This window comes from Schistocerca nitens, chromosome 6 (assembly GCF_023898315.1).
Source record: "Schistocerca nitens isolate TAMUIC-IGC-003100 chromosome 6, iqSchNite1.1, whole genome shotgun sequence".
NCBI classification, from domain to species: Eukaryota; Metazoa; Arthropoda; class Insecta; order Orthoptera; family Acrididae; genus Schistocerca; species Schistocerca nitens.
The window spans coordinates 569,056,668-569,072,209 of record NC_064619.1 but is presented as its reverse complement, the minus strand read 5'-3'; the positions used below and the strand labels follow the sequence as shown (position 1 = coordinate 569,072,209).

The 15,542-nt window shown below is 41.6% G+C and overlaps 2 protein-coding genes across 2 annotated transcripts in view; one reads left to right on the top strand and one right to left on the bottom strand.

The window, feature by feature from the left end:
• The window catches only part of LOC126263471 (uncharacterized), a 97,270-nt gene extending 83,895 nt beyond the window's left edge, over positions 1-13,375 (bottom strand). The window contains exons 1-2 of the mRNA XM_049960564.1: positions 13,114-13,375; positions 12,757-12,904 (exon numbers count right to left, since the gene is read on the bottom strand). Of these exons, the coding sequence (XP_049816521.1) occupies positions 12,757-12,904; positions 13,114-13,212 (247 nt within the window). The 5' untranslated portion in view covers positions 13,213-13,375. The remainder of the gene's footprint in view (positions 1-12,756; positions 12,905-13,113) is intronic.
• Positions 13,362-15,542, top strand: part of LOC126262922 (F-box only protein 42) — a 57,724-nt gene continuing 55,543 nt past the window's right edge. Inside the window, exons 1-2 of the mRNA XM_049959843.1 lie at positions 13,362-13,850; positions 14,121-14,252. Coding sequence (XP_049815800.1) covers positions 13,691-13,850; positions 14,121-14,252 — 292 coding nt within the window. The 5' untranslated portion in view covers positions 13,362-13,690. The remainder of the gene's footprint in view (positions 13,851-14,120; positions 14,253-15,542) is intronic.

Sequence of the window (15,542 nt, the reverse complement as noted above, 5' to 3'; positions counted from 1 at the left end):
ATAAGAACCGGTCGCACTAGTGTCCTATATGCGGTTTCCTTTACAGACGAACAACATTGTCTCAAAATTCTCCCAAAAACCCGAGGTCACCCATTCGCCTTCCCTACTAAAATCCTTACAATATGCTCCCTCCATTTCATATCGCTTTGCAACATTACGCCTGGATATTTAATCGACGTGATTGTGTCAAGCAGCACACCACTAATGCTGTATTCGTACATTACCGAATTGTTTTTCCTACTAATCTGCATTAACTTACATTTTTCTACATTTAGAGCTAGCCATTCAGCACAAAAACTAGAAATTTTGTCTAAATCATCTCGTATCCTTCTAAACTCACTCCATGACCTTCCCATACGTCGCACTACCATCAGCTAACAGCCACAAATTGTTGCTCACCCTGTCCGTCAGATCGTTTATGTATATAGAGAGTAATAGTGGTCCTATCACACTTCCCTGGGGCACTCTTGACGATCTCCTTGTCTCTGATGAACACTCGCCGTCGAGGACAACGTACTATGCTCTATTACTTAAGAAGTCTTCGAGCCACTTACATATCTGGGAATCTAATCTGTATGTTTGTACCTTCATTAACAGTCTGCAGTGGGGCTCCGTGTTAAAGGCTTTTCGGAAATCTCGGAATATGGAATCTTCCTGTTGCCTTTCAGTCGTAATTCACTGAGTATCATGTGAGAAAAGAGCAAACTGAATCTCGCACCAGTGATGCTTCCGAAAACCGTGCTTATTTGTAGATAGAAGTTTTTCAAAAATGGTTCAAATGGCTCTGAGCACTGTGGGGCTTAACTTCTGAGGTCTTCAGTCCCCTAGAACTTAGAACTACTTAAACCGAACTAACCTAAGGACATCACAAACATCCATGCCCGAGGCAGGATTCGAACCTGCGACCGTATCGGTCGAGCGGTTCCAGGCTGTAGCGCCTAGAACCGCTCGGCCACCCCGGCCAGCGAAGTTTTTCCGTCTCAAGGAAATATACCGGTATTGTATTCGAACTGAGAATATATTCAAGAATTCTGCAACAAACCTGTGTTACGGATATTGGTCTCTAATTTTAGTTTTGCCGGTCGCTTCTTTTACGCTTCCTATATAAGGAGTCACCTGCGCTTTTTACCAGTCGCTTGAGATTTTGCGCTGGGCGAGAGATTTGCGATAAATGTAAGCTAAGTAAGGCGTCAATGCCGTAGAGTAGGCTTTGTAAAACCGAATTGGGTTTCCATCCGGGCCTAGCGACTTATATATTTTCAAATCTTTCAGTTGATTTTCTACGATAAGGACGCCTATTAGTATGTTTTCCAAACGGGAGTACTTTTGTACGATTTTCCTGCGGGAACGATTTCTTAAACGCGAAATTCAGAATTTCGGCTCACCTTTTGCTACCTTCTACTGCCACACCAGACTTGTTAACGAGTGACTACAGAAGGTTTTGAACCGCTTAGTGGTTCTCCGTAGGACCAGAATTTCCGCGTGTTCTCGGCAAAACTTTTTGCTACGGTATGAGGATTGTAGTTCTTCTATGGTTCGCGCATCGATCTTTTTACATACTCACGAATTTGCACTAACTGTTGCCTGTCGTCATTTACGCTTTCTCTGTTGCATCGAGAGTGCAACAGTCATTGCTTCTTCAGCATTTACCTAATTTTGTTGTTAAACCACGGTGGGTCTTTTCTGTCCTTAATACAATTACTCGGCAAGATTTATAGTCAGTTTAAATTTTGCCCATAATTCCTCTACGTGCCGGCTGAAGTGGCCAAGCGGTTCTAGGCGCTACAGTTTGGAACCGCGCGACCGCTACGGTCGCAGGTTCGAATCCTGCCTCGGGCATGGATGTGTGTGATGTCCTTAGGTTAGTTAGGTTTAAGTAGTTCTAAGTTCTAGGGGACTGATGACCTCAGAAGTTAAGTCCCATAGTGCTCAGAGCCAATTCCTTAACGTCCATCAGAATTAAACTAAATGACGTCAGTTCATTGTCTAAGTAGGATGCTAACAACTGCTTATCTGCTCTTTCTAACAAAAATACTCTATCCTTCTCGAATGATTCATTAACGTTAGTAACCTTCGTCGCTACGATGACATCATGATCACCAATCCCCGTCTCTACAATGGGTCAGGCCTGTTCGTAGCAACAAGGTCTAAAATATTTCCATTGCGTGTGGGCTGTCGAACTAGCTGCTCAAAGTAGTTTTCGGAAAACGTGTTCAAAAGTACTTCACAAGATTGACCATATCACCTGCATTGAATACTTAGACGACCCAGCCTATATTCGGATGGTTGAAGTCGCCTCCAATTAATATTGCACTAGAATGAGATTTTCACTCTGCAGCGGAGTGTGCGCTGATATGAAACTTCCTGGCAGATTAAAACTGTGTGCCGGACCGAGACTCGAACTCGGGACCTTTGCCTTTCACGGAAAAGTGCTTTTCCAACTGAGCTACCCAAGCACGACTCACGCCCCGTCCTCACAGCTTTATTTCTGCCAATATCTCGTATATTGCACTATCTGGCTATTTCTGCGCTAGCGCTACTGAGCTTAGACTTTATTTCAAAGACTCCAAAACTGTCATAGCGGAACCGCGCGACAGGTAAAAACATCCAACAATTAACTTGATTTCACCTTGACCTGTTACATACGTGCATATAACTTTCCTGACACACTAAAATTCGATCTCAGTAGAGAGAATATTTTTGTCAACTGCGATCAACACTCCCTCTCCTATGGCGTCTAATCTATCTTTTAGCATGACTCGCTAAATATTTCAGAACTTTACTTCGGGTTTCAGCCTGCTTTCGGTACCGAATATAATTATGAATAATCCGACAATTTGCTGATAAAATTTTCACAGTCGAAGTGTCTTTACTATGAACGCAGTCTGATTTCGCTATCCTCGTGACGACTGGCGAGTGTTCATCAAGAGTACCTAAAACTACCACCTAGCCTAAAGAACCCCCACGTGCACTTCACAAGTACTCTGCCACCTGAGTAGCTGTTTCCTTTGTGTAGTGCACCCCTGACCTGTCACCTGTCCACCCGATAACGCAGGTCCAGAAATCTGCAGCCAAGACTGCCACAGAATCGACGAAGCCTTTCGTTTGACGCCACTTCGACGATTTGAGCGTCGATGATGAGGGCGATCTCCAATCTGGAACTGAAGTAGTCCAGTGAAAGCGTTAAAGAGCACCCAGTATTCCACAGACTGCCATCTCTAGAAAAGAAAAGATGGTGCAGCGGAAAAGGAGACAAACTACATCCTGAAGTACTTGAAACAGAGGAAAGAAGGGATGAAAGATTCAGATGGTCAAGGAAGTACCGTCACGAGTCTTCCAGGCCCAGTATGAGACGCCCAACCCCACCCACCTCACCCCTGTCCTGAAGATAGCTTAAAATCTTGTGTCTGAAAATAAAAACCACTCTCACGGAGAAAACGGAGAACCACTTCCAACTGCTCGTGACTTGTCTGCCAATATTTGAGGCAGAGGATTTGCATATACTTAGCATGGAAGGCCAAAAGAAGGGGACATTCCATCAAAATATTAGCTACTGTCTGTAAGACTCCACAACTACAATGTGGAGGTGGCTCATACATAAAATAAAATTATGGATTAGCCTGGTATGACCAATGCAGAAAGACATAGGATGGTGGATTCCGACTGGGCGGAACAGAAGGAATAGCGTCTCGTAGCAGTAGTCTCCTTGATAGTGCACTGTTTATCAGAGGGAGCAGTAACCAACCAGATGTGAGAAGAGGTTCTATTCGCTCCCGCAGATCCACACCTAGGATCGGCAAAACGAATGGGGTGTGTGTAATCGATCCTCCAGCCAAATGGTCAGCCAGTTCATTCCCTGGAATACCTACACGACTTGGGACCCAGATAAAGACAACAGATCAGTAAGTTCAGCGAGAAGAGCATGAATAGCAGCGACCAAAGGGTGACAAAAGTAACATCGCTCAATGACCTGAAGACTCCTCACTGAGTCACTATGTATTAAAATGTGGTCAAGTAAGGGCCATTAGAAAAACGGGGGGGGGGGGGGGGGGCCTCTGTTAACGGCTATCAACTTCTCCATAAGAACACTATATGTTCCTGGCAATAGATGGTATTCCTGACCAGCAGGGGACGTAATAGCATATTGTGTCTTATCCACAGTTTTAGAGCCATCAGTGTAATATATGGTAGCACTCTGAAACTGCTGAAGAACTGAACATCACAGACACCGAAAGGTCATGGGGGTGGCTAAGATTCAACAAGGGAGGGGGGGGGGGGGATGCACGAGGAAACACGTGGAGCATATTCCTGGGAAGGTAGGTGGGGATCCTGCCAGAAGGCTGTGAGGTGCATTCCAACTGGTAATCCCACCCAAGGGGTGGGTATCATAGCTCCTCATACGTAAAAAGAATGCGATATGTTGGATGATAACGGACTTGTCGAATGGCAATTACCTAAGAGACCAAGAGTTGGTAGAGGTAAGCACTGCAGCGAGGAGACTGTCTATGGGACTATTCCATACGGCACCATGACCAGAGGAACTCTACGGTACTGGACTGGGTCTAACAATGTCAAAGCTGAAAGGACTGTTGGACCACAAACCTGGAAACCGTGGTCCAGTCAGTATGAGACCAGAGCCATGGGAATATGGAGAAGATTAACGCAATCCGCACTCCAAGAAGTTTGGGCAGGAATCAGAGTGTTAAACTTCTCCATGCAACTAGTCTTTAGTTAACAAATATGGTACAGCCAAGTTAGCTTTTTAGAAAAAAAGTGGCCCAAAAAACGGGACTGGGCAACAACTTCCAAGTACTGGGTGTCCACATACAATGTTGGGTCAGGATGGACCGTGCTATGAGTGTAGAAATGCATTACCTACGTTTTTGCAGGAGAGAACTGGGAACCATAGGAATGGATCCGTGGAGGGGCCTGTCAGATGGCACCTTGGAGTTGGTGTTCAGCCGAGGCTACTTACTGAGTGGAAGCAGTGCTAGTTGCAAAAGTTGTCGACACACAGTTCAGAAATGACCAGCAGACCAACTGAGGTCACTAGCCCATTGATGACTATGAGTAAAAGTAAGATACTCAGGACAGAGATCTATGGGACACCTTTCTCTTGGACCCATGGAGAGCTGGGTGAAGTACCAACTCAAACCCAGAAAAATTAGTGGTATAAATACTGATGAATAAAAATTAGTAGAAACCGTCTAAAGCACATGTCAGGGAGGGTAAGTAAAATGTGATGGTGCCAAGTGGTTCACACGCTTGATGTAGGTCAAAAAAGGCTGCAGTGAGGTATTTCCATTTAGAGGAAGCCCTTGGGATCGCTATTTCCAAATTGGACTAGATGGTCGCCTATCGATTGTCACTGCTAGAAATCACATTGTTAAGGGGATAAAAGGCTATGAGGCTCAAGAACCCAACATAATCTGCCTTTCAAGTAATTTCCTGAGTACGTTGGTGAAGCTAGTTGGTCAGTAGCTGTTGTGATGCGCTGGGTTTTTGTCTGGCTTAAGGATTTAGATGACAATACTGTAGCCATTGTGAAGGGAAGACATCTGCAAGCCAAATACAGTTGTAGTCCTTGAGTAGATGTAGCCTTTGAGTAACACCCAGGTGTTGGATAACCTGATTATGAACTGAATATGGGCCTGGGACAGTATCTTGAGACAAGGCAAGAGCCTGAAGCAGTTCCCAGTCAGTGAAAGGTTCATCACGCAATTCTGCTTGGCAGGAAGTGAAACAAGGGGGAGGGGGGGGGGGAGGGGTTGGTAGTCTTCAATTTGTCGTTTATGCAGTAGTAAGGTAACCAGATCAGAAGAGGACTCCAATGCCGTCACAAGGTGGGTTGCACAGTGTTCAGGAAGAGCCACATCAGTACAAAGACCACCCTGAAGGACAAGATCTGGAACAGTTTTAATTGTTGGTCATCCAGAAGACAACAGAGCTTGGCCCACACCTCAGATGAAGAGGCATACTTTCCCAGGGAGGAGGTGTAGTGCTCCCATCAATTCCTTCTCATTGCGTTTAATCAGATAGCAATCCTTAGCATGAAGTCACTTACAAGTGATAGGGTTGGTCTGCAAAGGACGTTGCTTGAAACACTGCACGGCTCTTCGGCGATCCTTAACAACTATTTCAACTTCTTTGGTCCACCACGGCACCAGGTGGAAGAAACCCAGTGATGTGGGTGATCACATCAAAGAGGTCTTGCAAGTCATTGTGCAGTCTCACACAGGGGGTGGAGGAGGAGCAGAAGCATACAACTGCCAGCCGGCTTTTCGAAGCACCCATTGTGATAGTGGGTCTGTCTGGTAGTGGCAAGGAAGTGACAGGATCACCAGAAAGTGATCACTGCCATAAAGATCGTCATGTAGTGACCAATGCAGTGAAACCACAGGATTACGGGAACATACAGTTGATTGATAGCTAAAAAGCTGTCATTCGTAACACTGAAGTGGGTAGGAATACCATCACTGATAAGACACAGATCATGGTCACCAAAAAGCTCGTTAAGTAAAAAGCCCCTACCTTATGAAGTGGTACTCCCCTACAGAGGGTGGTGCGCAATGAAATCCCCAAGTAGGAGAAAAGATGGTGAAAGTTGTTGGATTAAGGTGATCAATTTAAGGTAAGTATATGACCTGCCTGGAGGTATGTAAATGTTGCAAATGATGATCGCTAAGGTATTAGCACTTCCACCGCAATTGCTTCCAATGTGGTATGAAGGAAAAGCCACACACTGACCACATCTGCGTGAACTAATCTACAAGCTGCTCAGTGCCAACACGGTTCTGACAGAATGCATAATAACCATGGAGCATTCAGGAATGGTCATCAGCAAAATATGTTCCCTGTACAGCAATGTAAACTGCAGAGGAGGAAAGAAGGTGCTGTAGTTTTGGCAGGTGACGGTAATACTCATTAAAGTTCCATTGAATGATCATGTTTCAGGAGTCCAGGGAAGGTATGAATGGACCAGGAGGACTGGCCACACCCCAGGATCACTGTCTGTCACTAATGGGGGTGGAACCACATCAATGAGCATTGATTCAGAACCCAATGACGTTGATTGATTGGTGTCTCCAGCATCACTGGAGTAGTCTTGTCTCAATTTTTCTTCTTCTTCTCATTCGCAGCCTTTGGTGACCAGGTTTTTTTGTGAGGACCTCTATACAACAAGTGTGGGGACAAAGAGCGGGCAACTCTGGGACCTACAGGTTGCACTTCCTTCAGCCATTGGTTAGTGTCAGGCATCTGATCTGTGGGTTTCCAAGGAAAGAGATTCTGAAAGGGGGCCCTGTCACCGGTAGATGCCAGAGGAGAAGGCTGCTCCTCTGGCTAGGTCGGGAGCGGTTCCCAGAAATTGCGCCGCAGGAACCACAAGAGAGGAAGGTGGTGTGAGAACTGGTTATGAAAAAATTGGATGTAGTTGGAGTGATGACACTTTCGCATAATTGTATGTCACGTCAACAGGATGTAGGAATTTATATTTTTTACATGCCGCAGTATATAGCAGTCAGTCAGTAGATTTATATTCCAGTATTTCCTTGAAGACCGGGCAAAGTGGTGAACGTGAAAGATGGAGTTCTGTGCAATCGACACACAAAGAAGGTTGTTTACAAGGACTACTTTTACGGAGTGATTGTTCGCAGTTACCAAATTTTGGGTCTGCCAGCACGATGACTTATGACCAAAGCATACACACCTCATGGGCAGCGGAATATAAGGTTTCACTTCACACCTGCGTACCATGACATACTTTTTCTGGAAGGACATCCCCTTCGAAGGTTCATATAAAAGAAATCATATCTATTCTATTATCCTTGGGATGTTTTGAATGCATGATACAAAATCTACTCCTCGCCACTCAAGATTAGCCCTTAGGTCCTAGTATGTTTGGGGCATAAGATCTCAGTGAAAGGTGAATCCTTAGATTATATTCAATGTCTTGTGTGATGCAATGGCAATCGTCCCTGGTATGTCACCCAGACCTTCACACACCTGAAGATCTGCAGATTGTGCAGCAGAGGTGGCTTTAATCAATAGCGAGCCACTGCACATTTTTCCTAATGACTCAACTCCAAATTTATCTTCAATGCATTCCACAAAAAATAATGGCCTTGTGACAGAAAAAGTATCCCCATCAGTTCAAGCCTATACTAAGCACTGACTAAACTGTTTCACTCCTAGGTATCTGGCTTGTCCATTTTCGCATGGGACAGCGACAGTAGGGACTGCAGTAAGGTTATAAAGTTCTACCCGCATTGAAATTCTATACGTGTCTGATCAGAATGGCCATTGACTTGCTGTAACTTAACATTTCACATGTGGAATATCCAACTCGATGCCACCTACCCTCATCAAGGGCTCTCCCCATCTGAGGTTCAAACAAAAGGGTATATAATGACCCCACCACATTGGACTGGCTACCACATTGGCTTTGAAGCACAAGTAACAGTCTACACTGGTACTGTGCACAGACAATCTTTATCAGTGTGTGTAGTAGGTGCTATTTAAGGTGTTCTTCCCCATTCAACCCCCACTACAGAAAAATTTGGAAAATGAAGGTCAAATCAAGTAGGGTACAACAAATTAATTCAGCCAAAAGGTGGTGAGTGCAAGAATATTCCAAGAAAGGAAGGCAGAACGTAGGGAATAGCCATGCTGATATCAAATGCTGTCACTGTGAGAAACAAAGAGAGAGAAGAAAAGAAAAGCCAAAGATGAGAGATTGCAGCACAGAAGAGGGAGTAGGGGCCACTGTGATCACAAAAAAGTCGTGAGCCCTGTGTGAGGAAAAGAAGTGATAAATTACAGAAAAAAATCCTAGACTTGAATGGGGCTTGAACCCTTGATGCTGGAAACTGTGGTCACAAATTTACCTATCATGTTGCACAATAAAAATAAAATGAGTTTTGTGAACAGGATGTGTTATAAATGCACCTTGCAGCAAGTATAGAGCACATAGTGAGAGACATGGTCTGTTCGTGTCACAGAACCCAAATAAATCAACAAAATAAAAAACATTACATTTAATTTCATACTGGTCAATCCTGCAGATTAATCACGAACGTCACTTGAATCTGAGATTTACACATATTATGTTGTACTGTGATCCAGACAGAATCCTACAGCTTTGTGATTTGATCGGAGCAGGATTAGTAGGGTGAATGGATTGTTGCTTTTGGATATTTGATAAATTGGTCTTCAGCATTCTTGCATAAAGCAGTAAAGGGCCAAATGTTATTTAAATGCTCTACAGGAAGCAGTTTCTCAGGTTTGTCCAGTGTGACTAATAGAACATACACTTTGTAGGTATCCAGTCAGCTGGTCAGCAGATAATACGCACCAGACAATGCTTAAACTATGGTAGAATGAAATTTTATAGTTACATTGTAGTGATCAAATTATACACTAAAATTTAAATCAGTTTTGGAGCAAAAGAACTCTTACTTCATGTTCCTGACTGATCACAAATGAGTGACTAGAATTCTACAATGTAACATCCTAAAATCTCCAACTACAAACAGAAATTTAAAATTTGCACTACAGCTGTCCCATAATCACCCAAAATAGGGTAGAACACTTGCCCTGCTATTGATTAGAATGACAACCAGTTTGAGCAGATGATATGATCCCTCAAAAAAAGTTTTACTTTTCCATACCAAGAGGTGGTCTACAGGACCATTCACAGTAAAATCAGTATATTTAATTTCTCATTTGATGATAAGTGCATGTGGAATCATCTAACTATTATTTTTCTTAGGTGCTAAGTGAGCTGCTTGAGCGTTTCCACCCATCACGGTGGATTCTAGCAAGAAGGGGAGGGGGAGTGAAGGTTCATGAGCGAGAGGAGGAAAGGAGACTTTGGTGTAGGTCATACTCTGTTAATAATTTGACAAAATGTTAAGTTCTTTTTAGATGATCATTTGTAAAAGTCTTGCATTAATTTTTGGAAGGAAACAGAAGGTTCAATATTTCATTGTTAGGAAGTTTCATCTCAGGTAAAACTATAAAGTACATGGGGAACCAAATCTGATGCGCAGCGATTAAGCTAGTTTTCTTGTTACATATGTCTAACTGTGGAAACTTGGTGCTCCCAAAATGAGAGTAAGCTTGAAGATTCTTTCATAATGTAGGCTGCAATCAGTGTGTATCAACTTTTGAGTGGAACTTAGTACAGTAATGTATCCTACTGCTCTACACCACAACCATAAAGCTAACCAGAAAATTTAAATTATCTGAGTCATGAATACAGAAACAGCCATCAGAAACTGTCAAATGTATACAAACAGTAATGTTCAGTGGATACAGGCAGGTAAGTCATAGTTGCCAGTGTATCAAGCTTGCAAGAACACGTAACAGAATCCACAAAGTGTTTGCCTGTCCAGGTTCCAAACTGAGGTTTGCTCATAATTATTATACATTTAAGAATTAAAATCTGTTATAACCATTTCTCGACTCTTTTGAAGAAAAATTATTGGAGCGTAGGGGATTTTGACCGAACAAGATTTTTAGTCTTTCCTACAACTTTGTTTCACAATCAAGATCACTGCAGTTTCTGATCTGTTTAGTTACATGTCACTCTATTTGTTAACAGTTCATCAGTGGTATGAAGGGTGAAATTGAAAGTTTCATACTCAATATGATTCTCTGCCATGGAGTGGCTGTTAGAATTGCTGGCTAAGAAAAAGCATGTCAGGTTTGATTTCAACCTGTCTGATGTTATACATAAACTGGACAGCTCTGCATATATGCTCTGTGCTGTCCTTATATCATAAACTTTATTTCAGTATTAAGGGCTGACACTGATGAAACATCCTCAAACTGATGGAAGAACAACATCGGGGTATAAACAACAGACTTTATTATACAGTGAGATTTCTGGAAAGATGTGACTTATCTGTTAATTAGTGGCCCTTGCAAACCACTCTTCAGAAATGTCAGCATGGAATATTAAGAAAAACATTGAGAATCATCTGAAAGGAATTGCCATGTTAAAAAAAAAATTCTGTTCAGTAACTGCGAAGAGGTTACAGAAATTCCAAGAAGTTAGGCTGTGCCCCATCTGAAGACCTATTCCATGTATGTCAAGAAGTGTTATCAGACAGAAACCAAAAATACTTCATACCCCATTCCCTCCTCTACATATGAAGGAGATAGCTAGAACATTACCGTAATAATGGCACCCATCCCAGATGGATGGTGGAGGGTATTTTGCACTTACTGCAGAAAGTAGATGGCTACAGTCAAGTTTAACATTGCTCTCTAACTACCACCATCACCTCATCCCTCCCCCCCCCCCCCCCCCACACACACACACAGCAAAAAATCAGAGTTACAATGTAAGTTACAGGTTACACTCAAAAGTGACAATTTGGTGACAAGATAAAGGTTGTAGTACCAGGTTGATCTGTAGTATACCCTGACATCTACGTTCATTGTTGGTAACAAGATAACTATTCTTGAAATATGAAACAAAATGAAAGTAATCTGCTAATACCACACATAGTCACTGATGGTCATACACTGACAAAGTGAAACTACGTGTAAAATTTCATAAGGTCAAATTGGGGATTTGAATAAAGCTGTCACAAGGTTTATACATCTCTTGCATATGCAATGAAAATGGAGAGAGGGCAGACAAATTTGCATCATACACCTCATGCTACTGGTTCTGTGGTGACCTGCTGAGTCTCATGCAAGAGTGAAACAAGTTTTTATTGTCACTTCTTTGATAGCTAGGAAAACACTTAACAACAGCACTGACAATGGATTGTGTTACAACTAGGTGGTGTACAGAATGCAGCTGATTTTAATATAGCAATAGCCTAAAAGATTAATCTCAGTTACCATTAAAAAACTGAAAGTGAAATACTGGTCATGCACTCACTTGTTAAAACCTCTGTTCAAAAAGGCAATGCAACACTAATACAAATGTATTCTTACACATAGGATGTAACATTTCAAAAATACATCAGATAAAATTCAATGTCCATTCAACTAGGCTATCATAGAAATCTGTGGCTAGACTATGGTTGAAGCACAAATTTCATTGTAAATAGAAAACAGATACCATACTATGACAAATTACACTAAAATTTCAAGTGTTGAGTCTGCACTCGAAGTGGTGTTGGGGAGTAATGCCCAAGGACTCACACCAGGTACAATTTCCAATGGTACTGAAACAGGGTGAGTCCATTCAAATTACACTTCAGGGTACAATATTTATGGCCGAAATAAAACTGTATAGGTACCACGGAGAGAATTTGAATGACACGACAAATGGTTTCACAGTAATGCTGTTGTAATAAATATTTTATTGGTAAAATATCGGCCATAACTTAACAAATATGCCGTGTAAATTTATTACTCATTTATTTTATATGACATCCTGACTGCGGCCCTTTTCTGGTAAACGGGAAATATGCATTCAGCATGGGTTTATTGCTGAAATGATGAAATACTTCACTCCACTGGAATTAATATTGGCGTCTGACACTGAAACAAACACAACTGGGACCCAAACAAATACCTCTTCTAATAGAAAGTCACAAATAACAGTGGTCGGACTTATCCATTGAAACAACAATCGATTTCGTTGTATTGAAAATTAATGGACATAATTACAACGTTAAGTGAGATTTACCCTAACTAAAACAAAACACCAAATAGAAACAGGCCATAGATGACAGAACACGTAACTATGAACCTTCTTGTACCAACCTGGTCACTTGATAATGATGAACGTACCTCCATTCGGACTTTTTGCGCCTCGGGAAGAGTAGATACGTTGATTAGCTCCACGTTTGTTGTAATTAATCACCCTTCTTCTGCGACGCAAGTATCTCGCTAAAAAACCGATTAAGACCACTCCGACTGTCACCGACACTACGGTTATCTGAAATAAATGGAAAGACGGAGATTATCACAACAATGACAGTATTCAAGAAGATACTGTAGCTCCTCAAGAAATTTTCACTTAGAACGGCAACAGACAAACGACACTATCAATCATTGTAGAAAATTGCTTTTAATTTCAGTAGGAACAGTCCTTTACGTATGACAGTAACTGAAATATTGTTTAATAATTGATCGGTAGAACTATACCTTTTGAGGGACCGATAAATTAATGTTTCTGAAAGGTGCTGCAAATCGAATATTTGGAATTTTTATAAGTAAAGGATTTATCTGAGTAAGCATCGACATGTCGCCTCTGTCTTTACGATACGGCCTAGTCGCAAAATTTCACTTAAGTTGCTACAGAACGAATACTTTCAACTATAACATGTTCGCGTGCTGTTTACATTTTGAACCGAACAGCTGATTCCAGTGCCTTGTGCGAGGCGATAGTCATATGTTTAGCGATGCCAGACGCTACAGAAGTGTTGTTGCCTATTTAGAAGAAAATGTGCCCATAATAACCACTATCAGCATGCATCAGTCACCAAGAACTAAGCTTTGCCGGTAGAAGCTGATGAATGTGTTTACATGTGCCGAAAAATTAAAAGATCGCGGGAAGTTGGTACTTTGTTAACAGAATGCAGTTGCAAATCCCGATGAGATGGCGCTAAAAGCAGTTTACATTGTGTGTTTACAAGTGGTGGCTGAAAAGTGATGAAGCGATTTAGTTTCCCCGGCTAAAAGTTGCAATGTACTTAATATATGCCGAAATTTGACAGCAAAAATGTCATCCTCTCTCACTGCTGTGCCCGTGAACAGATACGAAAGGTCAATAGATGATCTTCCTGATGAAGTTTTGGAATATATTCTTAGTCTTGTTCCCCCATACAAAGACTTAGAAGAATGTTCCGTTGTTTGTAGACGATGGCATAAAGCTGTAAAAAGTATGTATGTCCTAATAATCGAACAGTGCGCCAATTTTATTCTCTTGTAAAGATTCTTAAAATATGTATACTACGGTGTATTAAGGATTCGTAACCTTTACTAACTTCCACATTTGAATAACGCATAGGCCTATACCTTGCAACCGACTTATTAATTAAACTGTTACAGGTTTACCCATTTGTACATATTTCTTGCCTTACATTTTTATGCAAATGAATTATTGTCCAACATACCAAGTCTGCTTGTTAAAGCATTTTCATTTGTTACAGATGTTATTCGCCATACACAGAAGAAGTTTAATCGGTCTGTGACGGAGTTCCTCATAGAATGTGAAGAATTAACTCCTGAGTCGTACACACCATCTATTACCAAAAGATATTCACATTCTGCATGCTTTTGTGGTATGATGGACTTCACTTGTTATAGTGGCAGAACTCTCTCGTGAAGGATGTCGTATTCTTTCAGTTTTTCAGACCTTTCTGCTGCAGTTTGTTTAGCTTTACAAAATATATTTACTTGTATGGTATTTTTTAGTATATCTGGGACCATTGACTAGGCTACTCTGTGAAATAGACAAGAAGAATCAAAAGAGAATTATCAGTGTAATGTAGCAACTGCCTTAAAATTTCAACATTCTCTGTATGAGAAAATGAGTTGCGCCACGATTTTGACTGCACTAGGAGGACATGTCGAATTGTACCACATATTATGGTTTCGTCCCATTCAGTTCATATCAAAGAATTATTAAATGCATATTTGTGCACCATAATTAATTTAATCTTGTCTTTAAAGACTGTATGGGAGCAATACATAAGGGGGCTATAGTTATTGGCGTGGTCTTCAGTTAAAAGACTGGTTTGAAGCAGCTCTACTTGCTAGTCTACACTTTGAAAGCCGTCTCTGAAACCCAGGACATTGTCTTCAACTGTATGCCAGGGAGCACACTGTTAGTCAGCCGTGTCGAGAAAACCTCAGGGAACAGAACTACCTTACTGGACTGAACTGTTCAAATATGCCTTGCAGGCTGTCTCTCAGCTTCAGCCTACCTGCTTTTGATTCTTTATAGAAGCTCTCCTGCATACTTTGCAGAACTAGCACTCCTGTGAGAAGAGTCTGTTGTAGTGCATTGTGGAGATGGGCTAGCTAAGGTCTGCAGTTTCTTTCCAGAATGAAAATTTCACTCTTCAGCTGATGTGTTTGAAAAAGAGATGAGCAGGCTTGACCATGAGGTGAATTGAGGCTTGTCTGTACATTCAGGCCTTAGTAAGAACACTCTCTGTGATAGTCAAGGACTCGGGTTTGAGTCTGTGGGCACCCAGCCTCAATCTGTCATAAAGTTTCAGTCATATTCCTATCTTGAACAAGCACCAGCCCTATTGTCAGTCAGAACACTTTGTCTTTAGATCATTCCCATTCCCTAATACTGCTTCTTTTTATTAATGAATTTACATACAGTTGAAATGAGACCTTCGCTATGTTAAAGTGACAACTCAGACATTTATCTCATTGATTTCATTTGCTTTGGTGGGGATACTCAGGACCATAAAGAAATGGCATTTGTATATCCATAAGCTCCATTTTCCCATATTAATCAACGTAATTTGGGAGCTTAAGAAAAAAATGTATATTGATATAAGACCACTGTCTACCATTCTAAAACAAAAAAAAAGTTCCCATGTGGTAAGATGTTG